This window comes from Eumetopias jubatus, unplaced genomic scaffold (genome assembly GCF_037043125.1).
Source record: "Eumetopias jubatus isolate StellerSeaLion01/CBP00866 unplaced genomic scaffold, mEumJub1_p1.0 scaffold_1, whole genome shotgun sequence".
Taxonomy (NCBI): domain Eukaryota; kingdom Metazoa; phylum Chordata; class Mammalia; order Carnivora; family Otariidae; genus Eumetopias; species Eumetopias jubatus.
The window spans coordinates 181,151,526-181,166,857 of record NW_028274807.1 but is presented as its reverse complement, the minus strand read 5'-3'; the positions used below and the strand labels follow the sequence as shown (position 1 = coordinate 181,166,857).

The following is a 15,332-nucleotide window of genomic DNA, read 5'->3' as shown; positions in this document are numbered from 1 at the left end:
CATGCAAAGTAGACTTTTTTTTTTAATTTAAAAAATAATTTATTTATTTTAGAGAGAGAGAGCATGAGTGGAGAGAGGGGCAGGGGTAAAGGGAAGAGAGAAAGGGAGGGAATCTCAAGCAGAGTCCAAGCTGAGCATGGAGCCTGACACAGGGCTCAATCTCACAACCCTGACATCATGACCCGAGTTGGATCCAAGAGTCAGAGTTGGAAGCTGAGCCCCCCAGTGCCCCCAGTGCCCCCAAAGTAGACTCCTGAATTATGTGTAGGATTGTTTCTTCAAAAACAAAACAACAGACGCAGGGGGTGGGAATGAGAGGAATGGGTAAGAGGGTATAAATTTATTTTTTTTAAAAAGAAGCTGATATAATGAACTATACATTTCTAGAATCACTTTGTATCTTAGAAAATGACCAGTCCAGACAGGAAAAGTGTAAAATGCCAGGAAAAGGAGAAGGTGGACAGGAATTGGAATTCTGAACACTGCTAGCTCGAGAGGCAGCATGATGTCGCCAAAAGAGAATAGACTTAGGAGTCAGATCTGACCTAAGAGAAAAAAAAAATTATCTTTCCCAGCCGTGTTAGGATCTAGTCAGGAAGCAGAGACTGCAAGGTGATTTGAGCAGGGTAGGTTTAAGGTAAAGAATTGTTAACCATGTATAGGCACTTATCTACTGAGAGGATGAATACTATAGAATACCCTAAGGCTGTGGAGGGGGTGGGAGAAAACTGCCCCCCTGCCCAAGGCCAAGAGTCTACCCCCTTGGGGAGATTGTAGGTGAAACTACAAAATGGCAGAGAAGTTCACAGGATTGCCTTGATCAAAGCTGGTCCACAGTTGGTGGGTTGAGGTTGATAGAGAGAAAACCATGGTTGTGGGGCTGGCAAACTGAAAAAATAAATAAATAAATAAAAGAAAACAAAATAAAAAAAAGATACTGTAGGGGAGGGTGTATAAGTAAAACCTGCCTATAATGCTCGTGTGAGTAAAAAATAGAAAATGATTGGGATTGATCTTCCCAATTGAAATAATTCAGCTTCTGAATTATTTATATGTATATATGTATATCTAAGACGCGTATAATAAATATATATACATATATAAGCTTCAGTGGCTATGAGTTATGCTAAAAAGAGTTCTAATTTTGGGTAAAATTCTGAATGATGGTAGTGTAATGTTGCAGATACCACTTGTGACAAGAAGGTAACAGAGGCCCCAGAATGGCAGGATTAATCAGACAACTGTCTTTTTCTTGTTTTGTTTTGCCTTCTGTAAGGTGCAAAGTCATCCCCCCACAGAGATCCCACAAGAGTTGCAATGCAAATAGATCTTTTCAAATGGAGTTGCCCCCGAACACCTCTGTACCCTATTCCTATTTTTGTTTTTATGGACTCAGACTAGTAGGGTCTGAGTTCCTCAGGGTCATTTTGTTCTAGCAAGTTCTGTTGGAACCTGGCTCCAAGTTCCAAAAAAAAAAATAAGTCCATTTCCACCAGTCAGAGATCTGACGTGATAGCTTCCCTCCCCAGTTTTCATGTCAGTGTGTTACAAAGGCATCAAAGAAATAACAAAAAGTTCTGTTGCATGAAAAGAAAACTTGACTCCCGGCGTGTCTGGGTGGCTCAGTCGGTGAAGCGTCCAGCTCCTGGTTTCCGCTCAGGTCATGATCTCAGGGTCGTGGCATGAAGCCCCGCGTCGGGCTGTGCAATCAACATGGAGCCTGCTTGAGATTCTCTCTCTCCCTCTGCCTCTCCTGCTCATGCTCTCTCTTTCTCTCTCTCTCTGAAATCAATAAATCTTAAAAAGAAAAAAAAAAAGAATATTCAACTCCTGATAATAGCATATCAACAACAAATTTCTAGTTTTCTAGTTATTTTTCTCCTGTGTGTTTGTAGTGTGTCAGACAACTTTGTTACTGGTCTTTTACCATTTTGTAGAAGCCAAGTCTTTGCATTTATTTGATATGTATTGCTTTTGAAAAAATACAAGCTTTTGAAAAATCATGATTTTAAAAACCCTGTTTTTTTTATTATGACAGTCTAGTCAGATAAGGTTTCATATATATCTAGAAAATGAGATGTTTTGTAGTTTACATCATTGCGTGCCTTAAACAGTTCCCGTTTCTAATTACTTCATTCACGTGCACAGCGTGTATTTTTCCCACAGAATCTGAAGCAAGAGCATTGGCTAAAGAGAGGCAAAAAAAGGACAATCACAACTTGAGTAAGTTGGTTTCATATTCATGATATTTGATATTGGAGTGGATGTTCCCCCTTATATCCAAATTGTTTGAAATCTTGTGGGAGGAAACTGATATGTATAGCTGTTAAAAGTACATTTATGGAAGAAAAAATGTTTTTCAGAGAAACTAAGGTTTTTCCCATATTTTCTCTCTGATCAAATGGAAATTTTTTCCAGTCTTCTGAAGAGTACTTATTTATAGAAATAGTTCTGGTGTGTGTGTGTGTGTGTGTGTGTGTGTGTGTGTGTGTGTGTGGTCGGAGGGAGACTTGATCCCCAACTACCCAATTACAAGTGTTGCTCACACTGGAACTTATTAACAAAAGGGGATTATGGGATCACCTTCTCCAGTGAGATTTGAAAGAAAAAAAAAAAAGAAAAAAACAGTTGGAGGGGAGTCTGTGGTGAGGTCACCTCCCAAATTTCTAACTTAAACTGTGACTTAAAAAAATAGCTTCCAACATTTAAAATTATTTTTTATGTCTTTAATTTACTCTTAACCAAGTCTTTAAGCTTTTTCCTATGAGAACTAAAGATTTTTGTTTCATAACAAGAGTAAGAGAAACTGCACAGTTTAAAAAAAAAAAAGATGAGGTTTGGTGGTAGGAAGTCATTGGCGTGTGTGTGAATTTTTCATCTCACGGCCCCTGTCCTCTTCTTGCTAAACTGAGTTTTAAGAACGTAGGTTACATATAAATACTTTGTCCTCGTAAAAATGGTAAAATGAGACCATAATTTAAAATGATAGAATAAAGCTAGAGTTCTCCTCTGATCCCTGAGAGTCATCATCATTGTAGTTGATGTTGTTGTTTTCGGTCTGCTGTTGGTCTTCCCAGCCTCTGCCCAGTAATTAACATACACATGCACACAGAGAATAAACAGTGGTTTTTGTGTGTGTCTGTTGTAATACAAGCAGTATCATGTTATCCATGTTTGTTGCTGTTTATTTTCTTACTCAGCAGTCCGTCCCGAAGAACTTTTGCTGTTATTAGTATAGATCTGTCTCCTTTTTAACAACTGTTGCATACTATTCCATAGCGTGGTGTGACGGTGTGAAATTCAGTAATCCTCCTACTACTAAGTGTTGATATTGCTTCCAGTTCTTCCCAGTTACAAACAATGCCATAGTGAACATTTGTGCACACACCTCTTTGTGTACAGGGAAGTTTGTTTCTCCAGGTTAGGTACTGAGAAATAGAACTGCTGGGCCCCAGAGAGGGGTCAGTGCTTTCTTTTAATAGATTCTGCCCTTCCAGTTCCTGTTTCAGGTCTGAGAAGCTTTGCTCCTTTCTACCAAAAGATTTGCACTAATATTTCTAAGGTCTCCTCCAGCTTCCAAGTAATTGTACTCGAAGATATTTCTTCTTTTCAAATAACTTAGAATTAAGATAATTAAGCATTATCCAAAACTTCACCTAACTGAAATGTGGAAAACTAAGCTGGATCTTGTCATAAACAATGCCTTTACTTAGGCACCCGAACTCTCAAGTTTAGGGTTGTCAGTAAGTATAAACATGATCAGGTCACACTCTGAGGGCTATAAAAACATATTAAAATCTCATCTAACCATTAGAAATGAACATTCAAGGTTAGATTGTCCATTGGCATAGCTTTTCCTCTCCTAGAAGCTTACCTTGTAAAAGTAGTTGCCAAAATGTGCACAATCATATATTCATTTATTTACTCATAACTATTATTGAGCCCCCATTCTCTACGAGGCGTTTTTCTACAGAAGTGAATCAGACAGAGAGGCTTCCCACTCTTATGAGCTTCCATTTGAGTAAGGGGCAGACAGAATAGATGAGCAAAAAAATACAGTAAGGTGGTGTTTTCAGTATAGAGCAAGAATTACGACAGGAATAAAATGTACCTGTGAGCATTGGCCAAAACATTTGTTATACCTTTGACAGTGATGGAGAAATTGGAAATAGTCTAAATATTCATCAGTAGAGTATTTGTAAATAAATTATGGGTTATCCATATACGGGATACTCAGTGGCTCAAGAAAAATGGAGTTGGTCTGTTTCACCTGACTTACCTGGGTGTCCACAATATATTACTGAGTGAAAAGAGCAAGTGGCAGAATAATATGTATGTATCTCATTATGTAAAAAGATCACAGTGGTTAGACATGTGCATGTGTGTGTGGGGTGGAGGATATGTGTGTGCTGGGAGATTTAGGAGTTTACCTTTATCGTTGACAATTTCTTCAGGCAAATAGGTGTTGTATGGTGTAAAGAGTTGGCTTTTACTTTTTCCTTTATGCACTTGTGTATGTTTTGCAGTATTTTGCAAGTTATAACAAAAAATAACTGGGGAGGGAAGGCACTGCATTAAATAAGGGGTAGTATGTCTAAATGTTGCATGATGTCAACAATATACTGTTAAGTGAGAAAAGATAGATGCAGAATCAGTTTTACTGTAATCCTACCTTAAGTGTATCTTTCTTTGTTTAATACTAAACTACTGAGGGCCTACTGGGTGCCAGATTCATACGGGTACTTGGAATGCATCAATGAATAAATATACATATACATATATACATATATATATATATATTCACATAAATGAACTATGCAGATGGTAGAAGGTTCTGTGAGGAGACAAAGGGCAGGCAATGGAATAGAGTGTCAGGGAAAGCACGGGAGGAGGTGGTGGTTCATTTTTAAGTAGGGTGGTCAGGGAAGGCTCATAGGTAAATTTGAGTTACTACCTGAGGGAGGAGAGGGCGGAGCCGTTCAGATATCTGGGGGAAGAGTGTTCCAGGCAGGATGAAGAGCAGTATGAAGTCCTAAAGTTGGGGAGTCCTAAAGTGGTTGAGGAATTGCAAGCAGCCCATGGGGCTGAAGGGAGGTGGGACACAGGTGAGTCATGACAGAAGATATGGTCAGAGAGGGGGAGGAAAACATGAGGTCAGAGGGATGGGAGCCCTCCAGATCTTTGTAGGACTTGACCTTTGTCTCGGTGAGGTGGGAAATGATTGGCAGGTTTTCAGCAAGGGGTTGGATGCTCTGACTCATGTTTTTACAGGATCCCTCTGGCCATTGTGGTCTAAATAGACCAAAGTGGGTAGGAAGCAGTGAGCATGGGTGACACAGAGATAGCAGTTAGGAGCATTGCAGTCATCCAGGCGAGAGAGGATGGTGGCTTCTCTCAGGTAGCAGTGGAGGTTAGAAGTGCACAGATTCTAGAAATATTTTGAAGGTAGAACCAACAGACTTTGATGATGGATCAGATGTGCGGTATGAGAGGAAGAGAGGTGCAGAATTGATTCCAAGGTTCTGGCTTAAGTAACTGGAAGGATGGAATTACATTAAATGAGGTGGAAAAGCCTGTGGGTAGAGTTATTTGAGCATGGAAAACCAGGAGATTGTGTGTGGAGTATTAGGGCTGTTCATTAGACCTCCCTGTGGAAACATCTAGTAGTCAGACATATGAGTCGGGGGTTCCAGAGACATGTCTGAGCTGGAAATACAACTAGGGAGGTCATCAGTGTGTATGTGGTGTTGAAAACTGTGAGACTAAATGAGGTCACCACTAAGTGAGTGGAGATCAAGAAGAGTCCCAAGAACCGTGCCCTGGGTACGCAGCATGTTTGGAGAATGAAAAATCATCCCAAAGGATGTATAAGAAACTTAACAGTGGTCATATTTGGATCATAGGGGACTTTTACTTCACCTTATGTATTTCAGTGCTATTTGAATCTTTATGATTATTATATGCTTGGAAAAGTAAGAAAACATGTCATGCTTCAGAGTTTTAGAGGAGCTTAGCTAGAAGATCAGAGGTCCAAAAATTCCTTCTTTAGACTCATTGAGTATCACTATTTCTATTTTATAAAAGCTTAATGATAAGGGAGTATTTTATGTAACTGATTGAATCATAGAAGTGATCACCCAGCTAAGAAAAAAACAAACAAACAAAAAAACCAATATGTGTTGGGAAAGTAGCACATAATATTATTTACCTAAGTGTATGGAGTATTAGTAGGTCAAATATAAATATGTATCAGGACATAATATGTTTAAATTGAAATATTAACATCTTTAATCCAATGTATTAGACCTTAAGTTATTTGGAATTTATTTGCCAGAGTAGGTAAATTAGAAACATTTATTAACTCATATGCTTTACTGTTTCATCCTCCCCTAAGAAGATGGTAATTTAGCTAACCACGCAACTGAATTGATAAAATAGGGATGCCATTAGGATGCATGGTGTAGTTAAACAAGCTGGACTTGACTCCTGGGCTTGTGTTACTCTGTACTCTAGCCACTCAACAGAGCTGCTTGCTGAGCGCTTGAAATGTGGCTAGTTCAAATTGTGATGTGCTTGTAAGGATAAAAAAGACGCTGGATTAAAAAAATTTAGTACCAAGAAAGAATGTTCAACATTTAATTTATTAATACTTACATAGATTACAGTGAAGTGATGGTATTTGAGGCATACTGGGTTTACAAAAATAATCTAATCTTTTTACAAAATAATACAAAAATAATCTTTCTTTTTACTTTTTCAATGTGGCTACTAGAAAATTTAAAATTACAGGAATTACTTGCATTGTATTTCTGTTGGGCAAGACAGAGCCTAGAGCAGGGAGTTTTGTATGGCCTCTAGGCTAAAAAGATTTTTTACCTTTTTTTAAAAAATTTTATTATGTTAATCACCATACATCACATCATTAGTTTTTGATGTAGCGTTCCATGATTCATTGTTTGCATATAACACCCGGGCTCCATTCAATACGTGCCCTCTTTGATAACCCATCACCAGGCTAACCCATCCCCCACCCCCCTCCCCTCTAGAACCCTCAGTTTGTTTCTCAGAGTCCATAGTCTCTCATGGTTCGTCTCCCGCTCTGATTTCGCCCCCTGGGTTTTTTACATTTTTAAATGGTTAAAAAAAAAAAAACACAAAAAAACATAAGAATATTCTGTGATAGGTGGAAATTATATAAAATCCAAATTCTGGCACCCAGTGCTTCTTGTTGGTAGACTTGCATTGCAAAAAAATTGTATCCAGTTAATATTACCACATTTTGAATTTTGTCAGTAAAGAAAAAAAAAATCTATGGAACTCTATTTTCTCTTTTGTTATTTAGGTACCTACATAATATCCTCAATTTTGCCATTTGGCCCTCAAAGCCAAAAGTAACTCATCATCTGGCCCTGTAAAAGTTGGCTGCCCCCTAATCTGAACACTCAGGGTTGAGTTCTGGCTGTTCCCACTTATTGCTGGGTGTCCTTGTCAAGTCCCTAATATCCCCCAAGTAGTTTTGACATTTATAATTGAGGATACTCACTCCAATTTCAGTGGTGTTACGGGATCCAATGAGAAATTACAGCCTCGGGACTTTGTAAATGATAAAGTTCTGTACAAAGGTAGCCCATTTTTTGGAAGTGCTTTAACCTCAGTCCCAAAAACGTGATAACAATGGGGAAATACAGATTCGGGTTATATGGCCTTGAGCCGGCAAAGTTAAGGCACACATGGCTTTAACAAGATATACTAAATGTGTATGAGGCGGCTTGTTACTAATTGTCCCTTCCTGTGCTCTTTTCTTGAAGTTGAACGAAGAAGACGATTTAACATAAATGACCGCATTAAGGAACTAGGTACTTTGATTCCCAAGTCAAATGATCCGTGAGTACAATTCCATGTTAATCTGCATCGTATATTTTTTGGTACCTTAATGTTTATTCATATGTTGCAAAAAGTGCACAGTTAACAGAAAAAAACTAGAGTCAAGAAGTACCCCCTCTCTCTTTGGTTCCATTTCTGGTATGTTTCTTGTTCCTTTCTTTTGGTTGGTCTCATCAAACTAAAATTTTGAGAGAAATCAACTGAATTGTATTCAAGGGTTACTGGACATCACCTGTTAGCTTTGGATATGAGAAGGTGGCTTTCTGAAATCTGAGCCTCCTTGGCAAGTGATCACCAAGCTGCTAGAAAAATTCTCTTAACAGTTCACGCAGGGCAGAGATTTTAGTAGCTGTTTAGACTAGATTTGTTGACTATTTGCTGTACAACTCATACAATATCTATGGGTCCTGAGAGCTGGTATTAGAGACTTTGAATTTAACAATATTCAACTGACAAAAGGTCACAAATTTTTTTTGAAAACTTGCATGCCCTCGGTATGTTACCAATCTGGAGAAAAGTAATTTTTAATCCTCTTTTTAAGTACACGTCAGCTAATTGGGTTTCAATTTCCAGTCTCTGCTTACCTCCCACCCCCTTTCAGACAGAGATAACAGTTGTAAAGATAATTTTCCTACCAACAATGTCAGCAAGTAGGACAACAAATACACAATTTTTATCCATTAGAAAGTGGCCCATTTGAAGTAAGGGGCTAGAGGATGTATACATTTTAATGGCTCCCACAGGCATCCGATGAAATTAGCCTTTGAATATGACCTTTTAGCTACCTAATAAAATGTAAAGATGAAATCAAGCATTATTCATGCAAGGCTTATTAAATTTGCTATTCACATTATTGTCAGGGAATTTGTGACAAAATAAAATAAAATCATTGCCCATTGTAAGGCGGTTTTGATGGATGTTCAAGCACAATTTCCATCGTCAACATTTTCCTTTCCCACGTTTCAAGGAAAGCCATTTTGAAACTCAAAACATTCAAATTCTCAGTTCTGCAGCACAAATTTATCCTACTAAGGGGCTGTGACCTTCATTTCCTATAGTCAGTCTTGCATGATAGTTGAAATTGAATTCCCATTTTCCTGTTCTTTATCAGCTTTCACTTTTTAGCATATTCTTTTAAACTGTAGCATATGAATCTCTTTAGCAACGTATTATGAAATTATGGAGCTGCAGTGAAAGCCTCTATTTGCATATCTTCTTTCTCTATTGTATTAGAATACTTACGTGTTTATAATCTGAACTGATAATGATCTTTAATTGTAGGCATTGTTTTAAGATAAATGGACTATATCTCTAAGGGGAGTTTTTTCATGCCAGTTTCTGGAACAGGCTCTGGGGCTGCTATAGGGACACAGTCCAGCTGACCAGGGTCTTAGCCCCATATGCTCTCCTCCCCTACAGCAGATCTGCTTTTGTTGATTTATATATTGGGGATCTTTTTATACTTCTGTGTGAAAAAAGGGTTGCTCTCTAATTATAAGGGAAAAAAAAAAGTTTGAATACCCTTCCTTTAAGCCTAAAGGCATAATGGATTGATTGGGTCTCATAAGGAAGCAAAACCTAATAAGATAATTGGTTGGAATAGTCACTTCTTAAAAACTGAGTAGCTGCTTACATATGTCAGTATGGGTTTTTCAACTTACTGGCCTCATTAAAGCATCTTTCATTATAGTTACATTTCTCTCTGGCTGCTAAAGGGTCTGTTACTTTGATCTTATCCCTGAACCTTAAACAAGTCAGCTGGGTGCTCCCTCTATCTCAGGACACCTCCCTGGGTAGCCCTCTGGTGCTTAGACCCCAGGGATCCACCCCCCCAGCGAATTCTCTGGGGTCTGTAAGTCTGCCTCTCATGAGAGAACTTCTGTTTTGTTTTCATCTAATCCATAGGAGGATCAATTACTTGGTGACTTGTTTTAATGACCCTCCATTCATACATCCCCGGCTGATACTTCCGGTCTGCCTCGAGCAGCTGTAGGTTGTGGGGTAGAAGAGTTTTCATACATGAAGTTATTTTTGCTTTTTTTTTCATTGTCCCTGTCATTGTCATCATGAGCACTGTCTATGAAAGAGCTCAGATTAAGGTACCCCAGAAATACTACTTATGTAATTATAATTTAATTCTTAATTATTTTTCTGGAGTGCTCTAAATTTTTCAGCTCACTTTTACCTACATTTTAATGGTGTTCTTAATTTCCTCATATACATGACTACATTACAGCTACAGTGATTTAAAAACTCAAAGGCACCAAGCTCAGGCTGCCTGGGTTCAAATTCCAAAACAGTCCCTTACTAGATGTGTGATCTTGGGAAAGACACATGATCTTCCTCATCTGTTAAAAAAGGCAGGGGTGTTCAGAATATTCCTTCCTAGTCTGGTTGTTTTGAGGACTGTGTCACATAAGAAGAATGATATAATAATGATTCAGTGCATGGAGTCTGGAGTCATATCCTCTAGGCTTCCTGGCTCTGCCAGTTCCTAGCTGTGTGTCCTTGGGCAAATTACTTCACCTCTCTGTGCCTTTGTTTCCTTCCCACTCTACAAAATGGGGACAATATTAGTGCCTCGCCACTGAGGTTGTTATGATTAAATGATCTGTAAAATACCTTAAGACATACCTAGCACATAGTAAATGCTATTTAAAGATAACCATTCTAATTATTCTGTTGAGCCTTTAACACAGTGCCTGCTCTGTTACTTGAATTGCATTCTGGACTTTTCATAGCACATTCCTCTAAGAGGCCTCCTTAGAGTTCAGTAACGTACCTGCGAGGCTGTTCATACATGTGTAGTATCACCATTTTATAGATGAAGAAACAGGGACACAGAGAGAGGTTAGAGAACTTGGCCAGGAATATTCATGAGAAAATCCAAGGATACCACTTTTATGCTTCACATGGTCAAGTAGTAGGATCTCACGGAATTTTTTTTTTTAAACTGTAGCTTATTCTGCCTGTCTGAATGAGTTAACTTTGATAGTCCTAGAAACCTGTAACTCTTTAATATGGTTTTTAAGAATATTGATTTTTGTAATCAACAGAACTAAATTTAAGTCCTGACTCCACCTTAGAGTAACTCTGTACCCAAGGGCATATTGAATAGTATCTGTTTCAGCATGTGCACTCACCCCTCCTTCCCAAGGTGTTTGTCTGGGACAAGTACAATAAGGTCTAAGAAGGGGGTGGATAGTGTCCGGCACATGGAAGCACTCAGTGAATGGTAGCTGTCATCAACGTGTCATTGATTACAGTATCTTTAGAAATCATTACATTATATTTGCATTATTCATGCCCTGAATAATGAATTTTCATTGTGCCTCAAATCCCGAAAAAGGTTGTTTTCTTCCTCTTCGCTACAGAGACATGCGCTGGAACAAGGGAACCATCTTAAAAGCATCTGTGGACTATATCCGAAAGTTGCAACGAGAACAGCAACGTGCAAAAGAACTTGAAAACCGACAGAAGAAACTGGAGCACGCCAACCGGCATTTACTGCTCAGAATACAGGTATGGGGCATGTGTTGTGAATGGTTTGCAATATGTCCCTGACTTGGAGGTGGGAGGAAAAGGGGATATAATGAGCCATGGGGGACTTGATTTTTACACGGTCCTAATACAGTAGCTACTCGTTATTTATGGATTCCCTGTTTGTGAATTTGCTACTCATAAAAATTCACCGTAACCCCAAGATCAACATTCTTGGCACTCTCATGGTCCTTCATGGACATGTGCAGAGTGGCTAATCTGAGTTAAGATCGAACAAGGCAGTGACCTGTTGTCTTGTTTCAGCTCACACTATAAATAAGCATCCTTTTCATGGTCCTTAGGCTTTTCACATTTCTCTGGGTTATATGGGTGAATTTTGCTGTTTAAAATGGCCCCTAAGAGTGTTACTGAAGTTGTCTGGTGTTCCTAAGCATGAAAAGGCTGTAAGGTGTCTTACGGAGATAAGTTTCCTTTGTAGGTGAGTTGCAGTGCTGTTGGCTGTGAGTTCAATGTTAATGAATCAACGTTATATATTAAGGTGCCTTTGAACATAAAACAAGGTTGTATGTCGATCGGTTAACGAAAATGTGACTAAGACACTCATAGAAACCTAACTCTGTATTTCCTCTAGAAGCAATCGTTTGGTATTTACTAATTCGGAGTTCAGAGCAACTTTATAGATCATAACTGTCTTAGTGCATTTGGACTGCTGTAACGAAATACCACAGACTGGGTGGCTTACACAACAAACATTATTTCTCAGAGCTCTGGAGACTAGGAAGTCCAAGATCAAGGTGCAGGTAGATTCAGTGTCTGGTAAGAGTCTGCTTCCTGTTTCATGGACAAGGGGTAGTGTCTCTGGGTCTTCACCATGGCAGCAGGGGAGGGGGGGTTTGTGCTGTTTCTTTTATAAGGGCATGAATCCCATTCATGAGGACTCCACCCTCATGACCTAATCACCATCCAAAGCCCTACCTCCAAATACATCACTTTGGCGATTAGATTTCAACATATGAATTTTGGCAGGGGTGGGATGGGAACGCAAACATTCCATCAGTAGCAATGATTACCTCCAATAGTGAGAATTGATCGAAGTTGTTAAATCCCAAGATGCCTTAGTATTTGGTGGGGGCATGTAGCCCATGGTCAAAGCCCATGTTTATAGGGAACTTGGAGACATCCAGAAGATCTTATCCTCAAGATAAAAATTGTGGAAATAGTTACAGTTAGTGAAATTATATCATATGTATGTATATATGTATCTTTAACTCACACTATTTATTCTTAGAGGGAGAAATACTAATTCTAATATGTGGAATTCATCTGTTGTTCTATGTATTGAGTATACATACCAGTGTGAAGTGTGAGATGGGGCAGTCCTTCTGTAGTATCAGCTCCTGGTACTCCTCGTAGGTGCTCAGGCTCTCCGGCTGAGAGTAAATACGTAACTTCCTCTGAAACTGTCTTGAAGAAGACAAAGAAAAATGGAATCTCTGCTGCTGACCAAAGGAATTGGCAAGAGTAATTTTCATTTACTTGCTGACCTTGAACACAGTCCACCAGTAAGAGCCAACGGAGTACCTTCTTGAGTAGATGGACCGCAAAAGCCATTTTTTCAGGTTTCCAGGGCAACTCTTTGTGGCAAGCAAAGCCTGACCCTTCAGACAGTAGCGTGTTTGGTCTGGTGGTGTGTGTCCTGGACACCGAACCTCTTTAACAGAGTCATTCATTTATAATAATGATCTCTGATCTTTTGAGTGCCCCAGAACACTGTCGACATCGCTCAGTTTCACTTCTCCCATTGCAGGCAGTGATCTTCAGCAGGGGGGCAGATGACGATTCTCCCCTAGGGGGTGCATTTTCGAATGTCCATAGTGAAGCAGAGGTTGCATGTCATTTGAAAGTCCCTTTTTTAAAATCTTTTTTTGTTTTTTGTTGTTTGTTTTATGTTCATATGATCTCTTCAGTAAGTAGCTATAGGTCCTTTTCTCTTGAATGTGACATACCCATTTATAAAAGCAGCTTATACTAATGCATTATTTCCTTATACAAATGTTAAAACATAGGAACTCTTTTGAAAGAGAAGCTAAGTTTTGTTTTCAGCATCCAAACACGTCTCTTCATGTGGAATATGAGTATTGTGAAAAACGTGGATCGGAAATGCCACAGTGAGGATGTCGTGGGTTTCTTCCGGTGACAGTGTGGGGCAGCCTGTAGAACTTTTGCATATCATGGAAGACATTGGTAATTAGGGAGGCTCTGCCATACGATGAGCCTGAGTTCTCCAGATGAGACTTAGCACATTGTTTAGAAATCTAAGTAATGCTTTAATCAGCTGATAAACATTTTTAATTAAACAATAAGAGATCAGAGTAAGATGTTTGCCTCTTTTCATCCAACTTTTTTTTCCTTTTTAAGACAAACTACATGTGTGGAGGAGCTGTTCTTATTAGCATGTTGGTGTTGATTTACAATAGTGCATGTTTTAAGTTTGGGCCTAAGGGCTTCCTTTCATTTTCGCTCCAAGTGATGCATGTAGAAATTTTCACAGAAGAAAGAGCATGAAGCCTTAATATCATTGGAACCGTAATTTTATTAAACAGCCCAAGGCTTTAAAATGATACCTGAAGAGACTTGTGTTTCTGGAGATCGAGCAAAGGAACATGTACATACTTGTGTGACATCTCAGGCTCCCGTCTCTGACGTGTCATGCGTCCAGAGAATGATCTCTACTGCACACTGAACATGACTTTTCAGGAACATGCATTTCTAGGCTTGTGGGCATAGGTTGAGTGGCTGGATCACGTGGGAGGCTACTTTTCCCTCTTCCTGAGGCACCGTGACTTGCATCAAATTTATATTCTGTCCTTATTAAATTAGTGTATGACAAGCATAGAAAGGACCGTCTTGGCACATAGAAGCAGAACGCTCATTGAGAGTCATTTGGCTTCATTTTAGGAGGGATCCAGGGATACTCAGGGAGAGTGGAAAGAGCGCACTTGGAGGGCATTTTGAAACGAGGTACCCGGGGAGGCTGTGACACTTGGGAAGTGCATTAGTCTGCTCAGGCCGCTCTAATAAATACCACTGGTCTGGAGCCTGAACCACCAGAGCTGCATCTTCTTGCAGTTCCGAAGGCTGGAAATCCAAGGTCAGGGTGGGGGCAGGATTAGTTTTTCTGTACTTCTCTCGAAGGCTGCCTCTTCTTTTTTTTCCTTTTTTTTTTTTTTAATGTTTTATTTATTTATTCATGAGAGTCAGACAGAGAGAGAGAGAGAGGCAGAGGGAGAAGCAGGCTCCCCACAGAGCAGGGAGCCTGCTGCGGGACTCGATCCCAGGACTCTGGGATCATGACCTGAGCCGAAGGCAGACGCTTAACCATCTGAGCCACCCAGGCGCCCGAAGGCTGCCTCTTGTTTGTATTTTCCCATGGTCTTACCTAGGTGTGTCCGTGTTCTAATCTCTTCTTTTCTTTTTTTAATTTAAATTTAGTTAATTAACATATGAGCTACTGTGTGTTTCAGGGGTACAGGTCGGTGATTCAGCAGTCTTATACAATACGCAGCACTTACTACATCACGTGCCCTCCCCGATGTCCATCACCCAGCCACCCCATCCCGGCACCCCCACTCCCCTCCAGCGACCCTCAGTTTGTCTCCTGAGATTAAGAGTCTCTTATGGTTTGTCTCCCTCTCTGGTTTCATCTTGTTTCATTTTTTCCTCTTGTCCCCTATGATCATCTGCCTTGTTTCTTAAAGTCCACATATCAGTGAGATCATATGCTAATCTCTTCTTCTTCTAAGGACATCCGTCCTATTGGAGGCTGGATTAGGGCCCACCCAAATGAACTCATTGAACTTAATTACTTCTTTAAAAAACAGCATCTCTAAACATAGTCACATTCTGAGGTGCTGGGAGTTAGGACTTGTACAAATTTTTCTTTTTTT

General features: G+C 39.5%; 1 protein-coding gene across 4 annotated transcripts in view; it reads left to right on the top strand.

Moving 5' to 3' along the window:
• Positions 1 to 15,332, top strand: part of MITF (melanocyte inducing transcription factor) — a 215,328-nt gene that overhangs the window by 194,701 nt on the left and 5,295 nt on the right. For 2 of the 4 annotated variants that reach the window (XM_028110370.2, XM_028110372.2), the window contains 3 exons: positions 2,167 to 2,223; positions 7,809 to 7,884; positions 11,259 to 11,406. In XM_028110370.2, the coding sequence (XP_027966171.1) occupies positions 2,167 to 2,223; positions 7,809 to 7,884; positions 11,259 to 11,406 (281 nt within the window). Of the gene's footprint in view, positions 1 to 2,148; positions 2,224 to 7,808; positions 7,885 to 11,258; positions 11,407 to 15,332 lie in introns of all 4 variants that reach the window. The other 2 variants (XM_028110369.2, XM_028110371.2) reach the window with 1 other exon arrangement.